This window comes from Exophiala viscosa (genome assembly GCF_022695815.1).
Source record: "Exophiala viscosa unplaced genomic scaffold EDD37scaffold_13, whole genome shotgun sequence".
NCBI classification, from domain to species: domain Eukaryota; kingdom Fungi; phylum Ascomycota; class Eurotiomycetes; order Chaetothyriales; family Herpotrichiellaceae; genus Exophiala; species Exophiala viscosa.
In genome coordinates, this window is record NW_026944365.1 from 556,077 (window position 1) to 572,340 (window position 16,264).

The 16,264-nt window shown below is 51.0% G+C and overlaps 6 protein-coding genes across 6 annotated transcripts; 4 read left to right on the plus strand and 2 right to left on the minus strand.

The window, feature by feature from the left end:
• Positions 1-1,707: 1,707 nt before the first annotated feature.
• Positions 1,708-3,108, plus strand: EDD37DRAFT_653999 (uncharacterized protein; the record flags this gene model as incomplete). The annotated part of the gene is made up of 2 exons (XM_062818639.1): positions 1,708-2,071; positions 2,894-3,108. 2 exons carry the CDS (start codon positions 1,708-1,710, stop codon positions 3,106-3,108), a joined length of 579 nt encoding a protein of 192 aa, XP_062666288.1.
• Positions 3,109-3,717: 609 nt separating this feature from the next.
• EDD37DRAFT_613147 (uncharacterized protein) lies at positions 3,718-4,779 on the plus strand (the record flags this gene model as incomplete). The annotated part of the gene is made up of 1 exon (XM_062815427.1): positions 3,718-4,779. The coding sequence occupies one exon, from the start codon at positions 3,718-3,720 to the stop codon at positions 4,777-4,779; it is 1,062 nt and encodes a 353-aa protein (XP_062666289.1).
• Positions 4,780-5,181: 402 nt separating this feature from the next.
• EDD37DRAFT_613148 (uncharacterized protein) lies at positions 5,182-6,182 on the plus strand (the record flags this gene model as incomplete). The annotated part of the gene is made up of 4 exons (XM_062815428.1): positions 5,182-5,517; positions 5,588-5,724; positions 5,794-5,838; positions 5,873-6,182. The coding sequence occupies 4 exons, from the start codon at positions 5,182-5,184 to the stop codon at positions 6,180-6,182; spliced, it is 828 nt and encodes a 275-aa protein (XP_062666290.1).
• A 1,143-nt stretch (positions 6,183-7,325) lies between these two features.
• On the minus strand, positions 7,326-9,473 carry EDD37DRAFT_179041 (uncharacterized protein). Its single transcript, XM_062809939.1, has 3 exons — positions 9,277-9,473; positions 8,996-9,227; positions 7,326-8,939 (listed from the first exon to the last, which is right to left on the minus strand). The coding sequence occupies exons 1-3, from the start codon at positions 9,362-9,364 to the stop codon at positions 7,337-7,339; spliced, it is 1,923 nt and encodes a 640-aa protein (XP_062666291.1). The 5' UTR covers positions 9,365-9,473; the 3' UTR covers positions 7,326-7,336.
• Positions 9,474-10,040: 567 nt separating this feature from the next.
• Positions 10,041-12,190, plus strand: EDD37DRAFT_641352 (uncharacterized protein). The gene is made up of 3 exons (XM_062817300.1): positions 10,041-10,512; positions 10,565-10,652; positions 10,757-12,190. The coding sequence occupies exons 1-3, from the start codon at positions 10,478-10,480 to the stop codon at positions 12,158-12,160; spliced, it is 1,527 nt and encodes a 508-aa protein (XP_062666292.1). The 5' UTR covers positions 10,041-10,477; the 3' UTR covers positions 12,161-12,190.
• A 1,945-nt stretch (positions 12,191-14,135) lies between these two features.
• Positions 14,136-15,742, minus strand: EDD37DRAFT_179438 (uncharacterized protein). The gene is made up of 3 exons (XM_062809945.1): positions 15,676-15,742; positions 15,392-15,627; positions 14,136-15,330 (listed from the first exon to the last, which is right to left on the minus strand). The coding sequence occupies exons 2-3, from the start codon at positions 15,519-15,521 to the stop codon at positions 14,273-14,275; spliced, it is 1,188 nt and encodes a 395-aa protein (XP_062666293.1). The 5' UTR covers positions 15,522-15,627; positions 15,676-15,742; the 3' UTR covers positions 14,136-14,272.
• Between the last annotated feature and the right edge of the window lie 522 nt (positions 15,743-16,264).

The following is a 16,264-nucleotide window of genomic DNA, read 5'->3' on the forward strand; positions in this document are numbered from 1 at the left end:
TCTCCTGTTCAAAGATTGCCCAGGACGGCAACGAAACACATGCAGCCATACTGGCAGACATCGAGCTGATCTGGTCACCGTCAGGACTCTCTGATTCTGTGCTGCAAGTCTACCAAGTTATGAAAGCACCGTGAATGGAATGCAGATACTACGATTTCAATGGGTGATGAGGGATCATAACGCTATCTACATTCCACAACCTATCTCAGTAATCCGGACAAAACCTCCTTTGCACATTCCAGTGCACATCATGATGTGTCAGCACTGGCGACTTGCAGATCGGACAGACCTGACTACCAGACCCATCACCATTCGAAGTCCTCCCTTCTCAGCCGTTACATGGTCCTGGATATCAGAATGCTTGCATTACCACCCCATTCAACGCTGCTTGATGATGTGAAGTAGCCGTCAAAGGCATTCAGGGCTATTCAAGGCTCTGAGATGCCTTGTCAGAGGACAATAGTGACCCAGAAGTAGCTCCATTGCCTGAGCGGCCATTCCCTGGTCGGCGAGGAAGTTCTACCGTCACGGTGGGGATGTACTGGAAGTGTTTGCAGACAGTGCTGCTTCTCAGTCACTGCCTTACTGTCACACCTGGTTGCAATGGGTATAAATTCTTCCTCTGATTCCAGGTTTCTCTCCTTTTCCTTTCCTCCTCATACACTCATACATAGAAAACAAATCAACCCTTCAGAATCGTTCAGCTGGCCTGAACTATATATCAACAACTTCTCTCAGTCATGCGAGGTAGCGTCAAGAGATATGGCTAGGTCCGCCGGCAAGATGAATCCATTCTTTGCATGGATCATGAAGTATGCCATGTCTCTGGCCTGCGCCCAGTGATGCTTGACAACATCACTCTCTGCGGATACGACTTCGCACCCCATCCAAGCCTATGTGATCACCCTTCATCACATGGCTGGTATTGGGCGCTGTGCGCCTGCATCTAGCAACTTCCAGGCTCTCAAAAGATCGATTTGTTCGTTGACCCGCGCCGCCACCACAGCCAGCACCACTGGGATCATGCTGACCACCTCCCATGTGCCCGGCTTCCGTCACTGTCACCTCAATGGACGAACCATTGGCAGCTTGATGCCCAAACTCCTCCAGCACCGATGCACCAGCCTCCAGCACAGAAACTCAGCAGCATTTGAATGTGCTTGAGCATGATTATACCGGTCAAGACCTCACGCAGATCATCACCATCGCCAGCGACTTGGCCGGTATATATATAAAAAGATATGGTGGCGACATTCAGGTTCTCTCAAGGTATGTTACATCCATACCCAGCAGATCTGGCAAGACTGCAGCTATCCTTGTCCCTTGCATCTCGAAGCTATTGGGCTCGCTGCTCCTCGACCCATTCTTCTTCCTGTCAGACCCTCGACAACGCACGTCTTCTCTGCTGTCGATTCATGATGGCATATGATCGATGTTTCACTTGCAAGACAGTAGCTAACGAGAGATACCACAGGATCTCCTTGTGGCAGGCGATGAGCACGAGACCGACGTGCATGGAATCTCACGCAGAGTTCGAATGGCCTAGGACGCCGATGGCGTGATGCCGCTGCACGACAGTCGGAAGCGAGAGGCAATGATTTTCGACATCCGCAACGGCAATGTCTGGCAGACACTCAATGGCACGGTCAATGGACCTGCGCAATGAGGTGTACGAGGGCCACTGAAGCGAAAGACATGCAAATGGAGATGGCCACAATTGCCTCAACTCCCATGTCAGCTCGCTCAGAAGGCAACAGAATCACAGCGTCGAGTGCTAGCCGAGCAACCAACTTTCTCTTGCTCTCATACGAAGTGCGGCAGGCGATTTACCAAGCAGTATTCGTCCAGGACCACCCAATCTCCCTCCAGTCTTTCAATGGCCACCTTGTCTCCAGATATCCAGAAGACATCAACCTCGCCGCCCTTCTACTCTGCAGAGAAGTCAGTCATGAAGCCCTGCAAGTCCTGTACACCCAAAACTACTTCATCCTCCACTGGGGCAGTCTCTGCTATGGACCTCCTCTCAACCAGACCTTCAGCGAATGGCTCAAATACCTCGAAATTGACTGCTGTATTCTTGAACCCAAGTCGATTTGACCAACACCATTCTCCTCTGACGTCCGCGCCATTGCAATGGCATTGATCACCAGGAAGGATGCACTAGTTTCCAAAAGATGGCTAGTCCGTGTGTTCATCTGCTCACCTTGGTATTGGTGCCTGGTCGAAAGCGTGGCATCGACCAAGTCGGGGAGCCAGCCAAAAAGTGCGACCGCAAGAGACGGCTGCTGAAAGCTTGCAAGCAGCGAAAACCCAAGCGCTACGCCGGTTTGTGGATTCCTATCACTTGGGAACCAGTCGAGCTTGAGCTTCCGTCGTTTTTACCTTTTGAAATGGACTTTTGCCGCCTTTACCCGCTGTTCTACTATGGATTTGTGGGGCTTCGACTATCTCGATCATGTCCACTACCCGGCACCTTTCCAACATCACGACCTTCCCCTGCGCAATCGACCTGTCGAGATGTCCCGAAACATCATCGGGAACCAGCCTCGCTTTGGTCAATGTTCAAATGTTGATGTCGCAACCTCACAGCCGCTCTCCCCACCCTTCAAGAGCTGCTCTTCAACTTCGACCACGTAGGAATGCTCTTCGCCGCAACCCTGGATCCATCAATAGCTACGAGCTGAAAGCGAAAGTCGCCACGCTAAAGAAGGAGCACGACGATGAGCTAAGACAGCTCAATATGCGAGATGCAACCAGTCAAGAGGCCTATGAGGACCTGTAGAGCAATTTCAACAGAGGTGTTAGTCAATACGAGCAATGGTTGAATGAGCGAAAGTACTTGATGGACGAGGGCAAGAAATTGTGGGTTCAATGGGATACTGAGGGTCAGCAGCTGCCCGCTCTACTGGCTTCAATAGCGAGAAGCAGCAGAAAGAGGCCAAAGAGCAGGAGTTGAAGGCTCTACAAGACCAACAAAACACCCTGAAGGAGCAGGCAAAGGACTACCCAGCCCTGGCCCGGAAAGAACATGTGACCATTTCATTCCCTCAGCAGCAGATCACCGAAGAGATGCACGGTCAACTCGACGACCACAGCCTGCACAATTGACTCTAGAGCTGGTGTGGATGTCGTACTGCGATAACAATGCCAACGAATATAGCCGGATAGTCCGAGTTCGCGAAGCCGATATCCTTCGAAGAGTCAAGATCAACCTCACAAATGTCCCTTGGTGTTGGCCGTCCTCGCATGAGTACAAATTCGACTGACAGTGAGAATCACTCTCCAACGAATTCACACCTTCGCCAACAAACAAGTCTTTCACTACCACTGCGACGCCTGCTACCACCAGGGAAGGCCTGTTCCGCGCCTGAGGCTTATATAGCTTAGAAACTTGAGCCGTCAAAACAAATCAAAACCATTACCTACGTTCTTTCCTCTCGTTTCCTCCTGCTTGTTTCCGTATGTCCATGGCCCTAAACTGCTCGCTCGACTAGACGAAAGCAAAGCATCGTTTTCCTTTCGACAACCAGATATTTGACTGTGTAGTGTGTTCGTGCATGCTACATATCTTCAAGATGGTCTCTGACAGTGAATTTCATAACCCTAACTGCATAGCTTGGGCCCGGTCTGTGTTGATCCTTGGTGAAGGCCAGTAGGCAAAGCGTGAATGGAAGGAGCGAAGGTGACGACCTCGGACATCTCGGCTGTCCTCGTGCAATGTTTGATCCGATTCACGTTTCGCCATTCCATGTCGCCGACTCGCCGTTGCTGGAAAGTAGTATCCTTAGTCAAAATTGGTATCGAATATTTTACCTCCACACATGCACCAGCAACAGGAAATCCACACATTACAGATTGGAAGAATCAGGAGTGAAGCAAGCACCAGGAAGCATGTCCAAACAGCGACAGTCTCAGGACCAGGATGGAAGAGCAGCAAGCAGGACCCAGGCCGGACAACTAAGGCCCCTGGCACCAGCCAGACAAGACGCGTATACCACAGCATTGAACCCCTCTCACATCACCCCAGCCGCAAGCAGCGTCCGTAACGGTCGTCTTCCACCTGTCGAAGCTTCGAGACGCCCTCCACAGCTCATTCCGGGCCACTCGCACAGTGTTGGCGGCACGGCAATGGCCCCAAGTCATGCACATTCTTCCGGCAGACGGTTGGCGGTCGAAAATCCTCTTATCAGCCATCCCCAACTTATCACTACAGGTAGAGCAACAGCAGATCAGCATAACAGACAGTTGTTGGCGAGTCCCGATACCGACACATTCACTGGGCCAGCAGGAAGTTGGAGAGCCTACAACCGACGAGAGGTGGATGCTTACCATGGCTTGCTATCACTTCGGTATGGGCCAATGGTAGAGGCAACATCAGCATCGTACAACATGACCACAAGGCAGGCTTCTGGCGGCCGCGGCGGCCGCGGCGGCAATGTCCCAGCTCAATCCATGGGAGCGGCAACAAACGCCAGGCAACTTCGACCGAAAGTTCATGACAGTGACAATGTCCTGGGCTCCTCAAGGCAGTCGCTACGGCCAGCTGGACCACAATCTACTCATAAGCAGGCACCGAGTCCAGCGAGCCAAAACGAGAGGCAAGGACAAGATGCAAGACGAGCAAGGGACCCCCCAAGAAGATATTCATGCTATATGTGTGGATGGACGGGATTGGGGTTTTCATGGGCGCGGAACCATATGCTGCGGCGACATGGACTGGATGAGCGTGATGTGGATTATCAACGAATCCAAGCATCAGAGGTGGTATGTCTTTGGTGATGTTTTTAATCGGAGAACCTGTTTGTCGAGGAGTAAAGGAGGTTGGTTGTGATCCGGGGAGTGAACACTCTTGTAAGGGAGTATATTTATGGCAGCTTTTCCGAGCGGACTCTTGGCATTGACTTCCGACTTCCCGTGCCGCCGCTAGACTGTATCGAGCCTTGATCCATGTCGATCTCCGACCTCCATACTTATCAAAATCCAACAGTGACGAGTCCTTCTTCGACTCCATCTCAGCCTTTTCCAACCACCTCAATTGAATCGAATCTCATTTCACCAAACTGCAGCCTCTTCATTTCATTTCCATCTCATTTGCCCAAACTAATACCAAGCTAAAATATCTTATTTTTCTTATTTCTCTCGCTCTTGGACCTCTTTTTCTTCTCCTGCCTTCTCAATATCATGCCGCCATTCCTCAATATGCGGAGATTCTCTCGTTCGAGTTCCGTGCACAATCCCCAGGCGCCCCAATCACCGCCAACCTCGTTTACACCGCCGCTCACGCACGCGCCCATGATGCCCAACGGCACTTCTGGGTCTCATCATGACTCCCACTCCAGACCAGTCTCTGCCAATACCAGTTCGAGCTTTGACTTTGCAAATCGCCCTCCGCAACAGTATCAAATGTCCGCGCTGCCGTCAAACGTCGTCAGTAACCTTTCGCGCACGGATCAGATCGTCCTCCGGCACTTCTGGGACGTCAAGCACGAGGAGAACAAGACTAGAGATCTGCACTTCGTAAGCTTTCCGAGCCGATCTGGCTTGTCTTTTTGCACGTCATGCTAGCATACTAATCAATGCGCGACAGCTCAAATTCCCATTCTTCTCTCAATACCCCAGTCACCAAGATCTGATTCCGTACTGCGAGGTCTATCACTTGGTCAAGACTTCTCCCGGCGCAAAAATCATCAGCTTGGGCAGCACCAACAATGGCGTCTACATAGGGTAAGTCCGCATTGTCATTTGAAGTATCCATCCCTCAATATGGACATCCATTCTTGTCTCGGATGATAGCTTGTCACACAAGCACGCTCCTATCCGCAACTCGATCCGAGACAGGTAGACAGAGCCAGTACTGATTACGTGCTCACAGATTCGAACTCTTCTCCGGATCTCAACTCCACATCGACATGGACGACTCCTGGCACAATATCTCTCACCACCGCGTGACGTTCAAAGCCTACGACAGCGCGCTTAAAGACCCGACCTCGGACAACACGTTCAAGTCGTGGCCTAAACCTCTCACCATTGAGTTCCTCGAGGAGCAGTATCAACGCTGGATGCTCGATCTCACCAGTTTTTGCTGGGACACCGCCGAGGTTAGAGAGCTTGGCGGCAGCGGCAACGGTGAGGAGAGCGGCCAGGGCAGCGTGCAGGGAGACCTCAAAGACGAGATGTTGTGAGGTTCGAGCGCGGCCAATCAATCTGCTTCGGACTTATCAGGTCCTGATCCGATCTTTCCTTTTCCCATGAGTCACCTGTCACATTTCGAATCAGGCTGTTTCGGAAATGCAAGACAAGTCGCGGCTGCAACTTTCCGGATATGTCATTGAACACGAGACTTCTCTTTGAGCACCCACGTAAGCTGCCGCCACCATGCCCAAGGCATCGACATTGAACTGCGCCCTACAACGCAATGACACGACTGTTCACTTCTTCAAACTGGAAAACGACTTGATGAGACACGAAAAACAAAATCAACTTGGTTGAAGATTTTAATACTTAATTCAATCGGATATGACGGAATGACACATATGGACATTGTGGTAGCCATCAAAAATGATGGATCATGGGATCAGCTTCGACCAGCCACGTCTGGACATGTGTGGCCTTTCCGATGTGGTGGTCTTGGGCCGGCTACAATGGGGCGTTGGATGTTTTCGTTTGCGCAGGCGCAGATCAGGTATGATTGCTTCGCGACGAATGAAAAAAGTGACCCCAAATCACCTAAACATGTCCTGAGCTTCCTCCGAAAAAGTTGCTATTGCTATTTGTGGTAAAGTCATGTCGGCCGTAAAATCATGGTACTCAGGATGCACACAGTACATGTGTATCATCGTGACACGTCAGAAGTATAACAGTGAACGAGTTGTCAAAACTCGTAAACAACCCGATCCTCAAGCCAAACAAGGCCAAACAAGGCCAAACAAGGCCAAACAAGGCGCAACATACCACACCGCTTGACTAGTATGGAAAACACGTGTATTATTCGCCATGGGTGCCCAAACCCCACGTTGTCCACCAAAAAGGAGGACGACCATAGAGCATATTGGCCCGCCTGGCCAGTGGTCTTGCCGAAGCATTTGCAGTCAAACATTTGTTGGCCTGTGGCGGTCCTTTGGGGGTTGGACGAAACGCAAACGGCAAGTATCCGAACCAAAGAAACACGAAATGATAAAGTATGTGTTGAAAACATCGTCAGGCTGCAGCCACAGCGTGACGCCAATCAGTTGGCTTGTATCGCCAAACGAAATGGTTGTAACAACCAAATCGAACACCGGCAACCTTGTGAGCTGCTCGGCGCTGTACGTATAAGTCGGGCGTGGAAGTATCTAGTTCAATCACGCCCGTGACCTTCGAGGGATTCTTGTCGAAAGTACGACTCAAGCTCGGCTCTTGAAATTTCAGCAATGTTTCCGATGTCCTTGACTTTGACATTGTATTCCACTGTGTGGTGCTTTCCAAAGTGGATTCGACTGGAGGGCCACAAGGTCTCGCCGCGGCGCATATCGGCTGCAATCGGTCTTTTCGTAAATTCGGGCTCACCTGGCAAAGACGTTGGGATTGAGTGTCCATTTTTGTAGATAATTGCGTGTGCTTGCTTCTCGCTTCGGGGCATGGCTTTCTTGACTCCCTTCTCGCCGTATGAAAGGATTGGCACCACCACGCAGTAGCCCTGGCGCTGACGAACCACAACCATCCGCCGTATGTTGCTGTAAACCATTTCTCCTGAAAAGCCGATGCTGACATGTTTGTCTGAAGCTGTGCTTGTTTTTCCATGATGACTGCCCAGATTCTCATGCCAGATCATTGCAAAAATCCTTCCTTTTGTGAAGAACCATGCCTGTCGTTCTTCGTACGAAGGATCTAGAACGTCTGGCTGGCGTCCGCCTCGAAAGTCAGCCTTCTTTCCCCCTTGGGCTGTTGTTACCGTCCTTTGGTCGTAAGGACGTGAGCCTCTGGAACCTTTGTTGGAAGGCCGTCTCTGCGCGCCTTGTGGTCTGGAAGCTGGAGTGCCATGGTAGCGTTGCTGCTGTCTCTGTTCCTCAGAACCAAAATCATCTTCGTCCTCGTTGTCACCGTGACTTGAAGTACGTGGAAAACGTGTCGAGTAGGCCACGGAATCTCTTCTGATGATGGAATAATTTGCTCCTCGGTCTGTAGGGAGCGCTGATGGCGGTGAATCATACGTTTCCTCTGCTCCTGGCCTAGGTTGGTATGATGCCTGATATGATGCCTGATATGATGCCTGATATGATGCCTGATATGATGGCTGATAGCCATCGTGACTGGTTTGGGTGGGCAAGGGCGCAGGGTAAGCACCTGTCTCATATCTATCACTTTCCGGAGCTCGAGCGCCTGACATGGTGCTTCCAGGTACTTCAGAAGCGCGTGCACTGCCATGCATGCGCAATCGGACTCTTTCTTCCACCTGTCGACATTGACTAGAGAATTCATTTGAGTCTCTTGAACCTGTTTTCGCAAGCTCCTTGAAATAATCTGTCCGGGCCCGCGATGAAAGATTCTCGCAAGCTCTTATTATTACACCGCGCTGTATGCACTGGTTGGAGAGCTCGCGACGTCCCTGTCTTTCGGCTTCGATGGAAGCATTGAAAAGTTCATTTGCGTTCGTCTCCCGGATGCGACGATGTTCCTCGACGAAGCGTCCACACGTGGCAAACTGCCCCAAACCAATCCTCGCGAATTGAAGTGCGACGTCGGAGAGACCAAGAGCGGAGTCATTGGGAATGGGTGTAGATCTTCCTAGATTTGGTTGAAACTGTAAAGCTCGGTTGGATGTTATTACTTCGTTGTCGTACTGCGTAGTATATGGACGTGTAGCGCTCGCGAGGGTGGATTGGCCGCCAACCAGAGCATATTGGCCATGCCTTCCGGGTGGAGAAGGCAAACCTGGATTCAGATGATCATCTAATGTTGGTCTGCATCACCGAGTCAGCGTGTGTGCACAGTTCAACCGAGGACGTTGCGAAACTACCCTGTGGCCTGTGCTGGAACTGGTGAGCGCTCGATTTGCGCATCGTATTGAGTGTGATACGCGAACTGACTCTGTTGTCCGCGAGAATTCCTGGATTGTTGACTTGGTAACTGACCAGGTGTTCTTGGATCAGCACGGTTCTTTCCCGCCTCATCTGGAGGTGCTATGGCATCTTCAATGGGCACATATCGCGGGCTGCCCTTGGTATCCTTTAGTTCGAAGTGGTAGCGTCCTTGTACTAGTTAGCTCGGCACTTTGGCACGTATGCGTGTATACTGTACCTCGGAGTATCACCACACGTCGAACTGATCCATCCCTGAACTCCCGCCATTTGCTACCATACTCGGCAACTGGATCAAAGGGTGCCATTGGGATCCATCGAGGGACAAGAACATTGTATGGATCAAAGCATCATGGATCATTCACCAAGTATTTAACTTGCAGCCACTCTGCCATAGGAGCCGCATTGTTGAACGGCTGGCATCGGAGTGTCGTGAGGTGCCGACTAGAAGCTTTGTGGGGATTATCCTTATAGAAGCTCACTCACTGTTCGCTTGAGCGACAGCGCAAGAGGTGCAGTAGTGCCTATGCGAGGACTTAGCTTCTCGGCGAGCCGCCATCCTCGACTGGATCCGCTGGGTACAGTGAGGGAGAGAGATGGGTCTAGGTGGTCACAAGGGCTCGAAGGTTCTTCGGTGCCGTTGCCGTTGCCGATTACAACCCTAGCGAGTGGAGGAAAAGCAGCAGGAGTGCTGGTAAGGAATGGCGGCGTCTTCAGCGGCCTGGAAGTAGCTGATGAATTTGACCATAATAGACTGTCAGACTGAGTATTTTCCAATAGGGTAGTTGATAGTGGACCGTTGGTGTAATTTGGAGTGTGGATAGGTTACACAGCATGAAAGCCACTGAAAGGTCTATGATTGCTGCTGGCGTGGGATTTCCAGAGGTGAGATTGAATTCCCAGGGTTGATGGCATTGCCGGCGTGCGGGCGGCATGCATAGCCCCAATAATCCCACTAGGGGCCGGCCTAGCCCCTAGCGTCAACTCGTACATCAACTTCGTTATCGATGCTTGCCGTATTTCCACAAACCTGGCAACATTTCAGGGACAGCTGACTACCGACCGCCTCATTCACTCGCGCCGAACTTGTGCTGCCACGGCAGCGATCAACTCATACCATGGGATGGTCCGACGAATCGGCTGAGTGAATCCCATGTGTTGTTCTGCGAAAGCAGTTTGATGAATCTTTGATGTGTCCACGCGGCATTTCCTCTTTTGCAATGTCTTAGCATGTCCCGAGGTCTTTCAGCCAACTTGCCTTCCCTTCTGTGCGTCTAGTGAGGCTCCCTACTGTCTGTGTTGTGATCTTCCTTCATACAAGCTCGACTATGGCCTCGCTAATGCCTTCTGTCGTGCCTTGAACTCCCAATTTCTGTCCCCGTGCTCAAAATCCATCTTGCACATGGCATTCGATTCAAGGAATGTACCACCTCGAATTGGGCTCAAAGTCCCACTGGTGAGGCAACACGCATCCTTTGTGCAACAGTTGGATTGACGCGTCGCCTTAGGGATGGACATGCTCGTCCTCGTCCTTCTGCGACGTCTATGGACGTCGAGCACATGTCAACAGACAATGACTACTCGAGAGAAGATGATGTAAGATACAAGAAGACATCTCGCACCGACTTCGAAGTGCCCGGATACAGGGGCGGGGACACTCCCTTCCAGCTCATGAAGCCATGACCAACGTGCTTGAACAGGATCCGCGACCCCTACACACTCCCTTTGATCCTCTCAGCATTCCGCAGGATGTCTCTCCGCTACATTCCCCCAACCATTCGGACGGGTCGACATTGCTTGAACCTTTGGACAAACCAATCCGTTTCCTGCAAGAATTTCGGAGAATCAATGCATTACGACAGCACGTCCAGGATCTGAGGGTTCGAGTAAGAGACGAAAGAGACCACATGAAGTTGACAAGGAAGCGCATGCTCTCTCAGTTGGCCAGGGTTATGCAGCCTCGGCAAGATGCAACACAACAGCTGCAGTCCCTACAGCCACTTGTGGAAGAGCTTGACTCGCAAGAAATCTCCTTTGAAATTATGGAAAGCGATCTTATACCAGCAGAATGGAAGCTTAAAGAAGCCGAGCAAATACTTTACGAAGACATATTGGGCAATGCTGCAATTGAACGTAGCGACGTGGGTCCTCATGCATGGGCGGCATCTCCGACTTCGCCTGAGTTGCCGTTTACTGATGATGTTATGGAATTTTTAGCTCGCCAGTCTGAGTATACTCTGAAAGAACGGCTGTCAGCACTAGAGTCTGCCGATCGGGGTTTGAGGTCAAATCTTGAGGATCTCGAGAGGAATCACGAGGCGCTTGTTCAAGATACCAAGATGCGACTTGCGGCTGGCGTGCCTCTGAGCCTCTATTCACAGCAACTCATCGACGATTACCCCGATCGACGCGGGGATCTGTTGAGACAAATGTCTCTCATTGCAGAAGCGCAAAAGGCTCTCACATATAGGTCGACGATCGCCAGCGCATCCAGCACTGCGGTGGACGCCCTCTTTCGTCGTGATCAATTTTCCGATGTTGACACAGACGCGGACATCCAAAGCGCCAAGTCCAATGCCGATGAAACTCTGCGTTTGATCACTGCAGATTTCGACATGCGGCGAGGGGATGTCTTCCCACTCCTTGCTGAACCCGTGTTGAATGTTAGTGGAACCTTCGACGCAGCCCAGTCCTGTCCCACATCTCCAGATAATCAATCTCCAGATACTGAGGGCGATGTCGCTGAAAGCTTGAAAAGGATCATATCAAAATGGATTCTTCAATGCGTCAAATCATCCTGGCAGTCCTTTAATCGGTTCGTGTCTGAAGTTGAGGGGTACATGGAGGGCAATTTGTCCTATGAAACAATCGGGAGATACATGCTTCAGACGTGGTTCTCGGAGGATGTTTCGGTGTCTCATTTCGATTCCCGGAATGATGTGGAGAGTCTGCGTACCTCCCAGCTGCCTGATGATAAGGACAGTTCTCGGTCCGATGATGAACAGGCGCACATGCAGTCGTTAACAAGGGGATATAGGTCAAGCAGGTCACTCATGTTGAGGCCGAGTAGACACATATCTCATAGTCGTGCGAACACTCTTTAAGAAACATGACAATTAGATCCTCGTGCTATGTGAAATTGCGTCCACTTCTAAGATGTGTAGTCGGATATGGCATTTGGCGATGCATGTGCAATGAGAATGAATAGACTGTAGGGATTGCTTTAAGCTTATAAATAAACTTGGGTTTGTCCCACAAAGCCCACCAGAGTGGTACAGCCGCAGGCCGCAAAGTATAAAAAAATAGTGGCATTGATGATCACAGATCAATGAGGCATAGGGCATTGCGGAGGTGGAGAAGTCAGGTCCATGGTTTTACGAAAACTCCGACTACAACTAACCTCGAAACCCTCTACAACTGAGAAAGAACGCCGTTCATGCTGCCGTGAATCACGAAATCGTCAAAACCATCGGCAAGAGAGTACTCCTCACAGACGCTCACCAGATGATATCGAGAACCCAAATGTAGTGTCGGCATGCGATTCCTCCGAGACGGGAAAGCATCCTCCAATGACCTGCCTACACGCCCGCCAATGTTTATCCAGCCAATGGTAGCATCGCGCCACAACTTGCACTGAACAGCAGCCCAGGCCGCCCTTATCGCTCGAACAGACCATAAAGGTCTAGATCCTATGGGTTGCGTGTGGTGGCCTCGACAAGAGTGCGCGCACTGGAGTTATACGTTCCGTCAGACAACCTGAATATCTTCCTTTCGTCCGCACGCACTCCCGCAGAGCCGCATCGAGTCCAGATGTGGCAAGGCGGCACCTTTGACAGAAGGTCTTGTGACAGTGAGGACCACACCATCAATTGGGGCTGTGCAACGCCCTTGTCGCTTCTGCCACATGGGCCTGCCCCGGTCCGGCGCGGCAGATTGGTCTGGCGGCACACCATATCAAGCCAACCTGGAAGGAGTCTGGCCCAATCTCATGGTCAACATTGCGGAATGTTTCGACATGTGCTTCGATCGAATGGTCGCCAAAGTAGCAGTTTCAGCCGCCCACGGCAACGGTAGACAGGACTCCTTGACTGCTTTCGAGACAGCTGCAGGCAACAACCTCTTTGAGAGTAGTGTGCGCATGTGAACTTTTCAATTCGACCAATCAAGTTGTACGCGCAGAGGCAGCCGCTTATGAATCACGAAGGGATGGCTCGAGTCCATTGCTGTTCGAGGACTGGCGCGTGGTGCTGGCGCACTAGTATGGATATCTCTGTAAGGAGCAGTCCCATTCATATTGTCATTGATGTAGTAGGCCGATAACAGGCGGGGTGTTTCCGTGTCCCGTGCATTTCAGCTGTTGTCGATGCTTCTGGCATAGCAGGATTCATCCATGATCAATCCTTGGTATCTCTAGCTTGATGGTTGGATCACCGACATGTTCATGAATGCCTACCTATGTCAGAAGTGGAAGCCCACAATTCCATTATCTGCATCACCATCGATTGCTTAGCAGGCAATCTAGCCCGGTAAATGGTTGATGTGGCCGGACTGCCGCGCAATCACGACATGGCTGCTCCTGGAGACAGATTTAGCAAATTGAGGACCAGTGTGAAAGGCGTGATACTTACTTTGCCCTTAGCGGTATGCGTAACGGTATGCGGGTACCATGGTACGGGCTGATTTGTAGCCAGAAACCCGACTTTTCCAATAACTCTTGTCGAGATGAGGTTGAAAGTCTGGCCGAAGACGAGGCTGCAAGGCTGGAAGGGCCTGCTGTGCAGAGTCCACTCAATGAAAATGTGATTCAATCGCAAGCGCGTATACAAGCGCCTGTAGTCAACTAAAGGCATCTGTCTGAAGATTTGCCGAAAGGTCCGCAGAACGGGGACGAGAAGGCAACCACTATGCCAAAAGTAAACCAACTTAGATTTGACGTCTTCCATGAGACTGTCTATCACAAGGGTAATGAGTTCGTACAGGCTGAAAACCCTCGTAATACCTCACAATGACCAAAGACCAACACAGTGGACAAGATCAAGTTGCATTGGAGTAAATCACCTCAACAAATTGCAAACAATGAAATCTGGTTTTCACCAGCATGCCATCGACGACTACCATGAGCTCTTGATTGCCGCGAGTGTTGGCGTTGCCTTCTCGCAGCAAGAACGTATATCCAATGTGTTTGGGTCGACGCAGTCATCGGCAATGAAGCACTTTCAGCGTGCCTTCATAGCGTCGATAGAGGCGTTGGCTTGATCCTGCCAATATCTCCGGAAATATGGCATTGAGCCTTGAGTGATCTTGCCGACATTTTTGACCCTGACATTGTGCTCGATAGTGAAGACTTTATCGAATCGAATGCGACTAGCACGGTCGAGTCTCTTGTCTTCTCCGGCATTCTCAACCACAATTGGTCTCTTGATCATTTTTGGCTCTCCTTCCAGCATTTCCGCCCCAGTTCCCTCAATGTGGATGATAGCATGTGCTCTGATTTCTTCCTCCTTGTTCTTGAAACTGGGCCTGGTAAGGCCTTGGCCTCGGTAGGTATTGACCGGAACTGCCCAGCAGAATCCTCGCCCTATTCGGACGACCGCGAAGCGTCGGATATGGCTGAATATCTTTTCTCCGTGTACACCAGCACTTGTGGTCCCAACATTTCTCAGATATCGATTTCCATGTGTCGCATTCTCGTGCCATAGCGTGATGAAGACACGACCCAGGCTGAAGAACTTGCTGTCCCTGATGTAATAGCCTTGTTGAAGTGTGTCCTCCACACCCGCAAGTGAGGGAGAAGGATCACTCTTGCGAGGTCGGGAAGGTGATGGGTATTCGGTCCCCAGCGAGAAGGCCAACGAGGCCGTGGCGTACTGCTCGTCACTTATCGCTGCTTTCGTCGGCTGACGCGTCCCAGCCAGTTGCAAATGTCTCGTAAGTTCTTCTAAAGCTGGTTCAAGCGGATTATCGTAGTCTTCATCGTCGAGGTTGTCCAGGAACTCTGCGTACTCACTCTCACCAACGACTCGGTAATGTCGTACATGGGCGTACAACCAGCTGCATGCTCTCTGAAGTCGAAGCTCCCCGTCCATACTACACCTCATCGCTACCAGGAGATAAAGGTATTCTTCGATCCCGAATAACTCAGGATGATCCCTTAGAACAACGGCATCAAGGTCCAACTCCGCTTCCTGGGCGGAAACAATGTTCCAGACTTTATCTCCTAGAAGAGCCTTGCAAGTAAGGGCGGCATTTGTAGGGACTGCATGGGCTGCTGAAGCTGGTTTTATATTGCCATTATTAGCTATTTCCACTTGACCAAGAGGCTCCATGAACCGCACCTTCAGATTCCGATTCGGAAGCGGTCTTTCGCTTGCCCTTGGGATCAAATGCTTCGTGCTCTTGCTTAGCGTCCCGTTCATGACTTGAACCAGGTTGCAGCAAGGGCAGAGTGCGCTGCTTCGGCGGCATATTGAAAGACGATTACAGGAAAGCCGCTGTGACCTGTCAGGCTCGGCAGCCAAGGGATCTGGCTATCCTTCTGCATCAGTTGGGGTGTTGTCTTCTGTGCCTCATACTAGCCTCACGATTAGCCTAGAAAAGCTGCTTCGAAGTTCAAACTTACACAATTCGCAGTGCTGAAATTTGATTTCTCAATTCAGCAAAGAGTGGGCAACCAATCTAGGGCTATAGACACCCCATACAGCCACAGACAGACGAGGGGAAGCAAGGACGTACGATCGGTCGAACGCGACGTTATTGCAAACAGATTTATACCTATTGGAGAGGGATTCGGCAGATAGCAGCCATCTTCATTCGTGGCATGCGGCTCAACGAACGCACCATGCGTGTGTAGAAACCTACTCATGTGCTGTCTGCAGATAGCGCTCCATTCGCACTCTCTCAGACGTTCCTCAGTGGCAGAGGGTTATTGGAGAGTTTCTGGAGGGCCCAGGGGTCCATGGCATGATGTTGCCGTCGGAGATGCGTTCAGATGGCCAGTCATATTGGGACCATGGAGGACACGTTGCAAGCTGTCCATGGAGAAAGCTCATGCTTATCGGCTGAAAGGATGCTGGATACTAGTAGGTAAATCAAGACATGGGCTTGGGGTGTTACCGTACCATAAGTGGAAGGAGGAGGGAATTACCAAGTAAGTTACAAGCCGTGGTGAGTTCAATCAGCAGACCGTGGCGAGCCCAACTAGCCTAAGT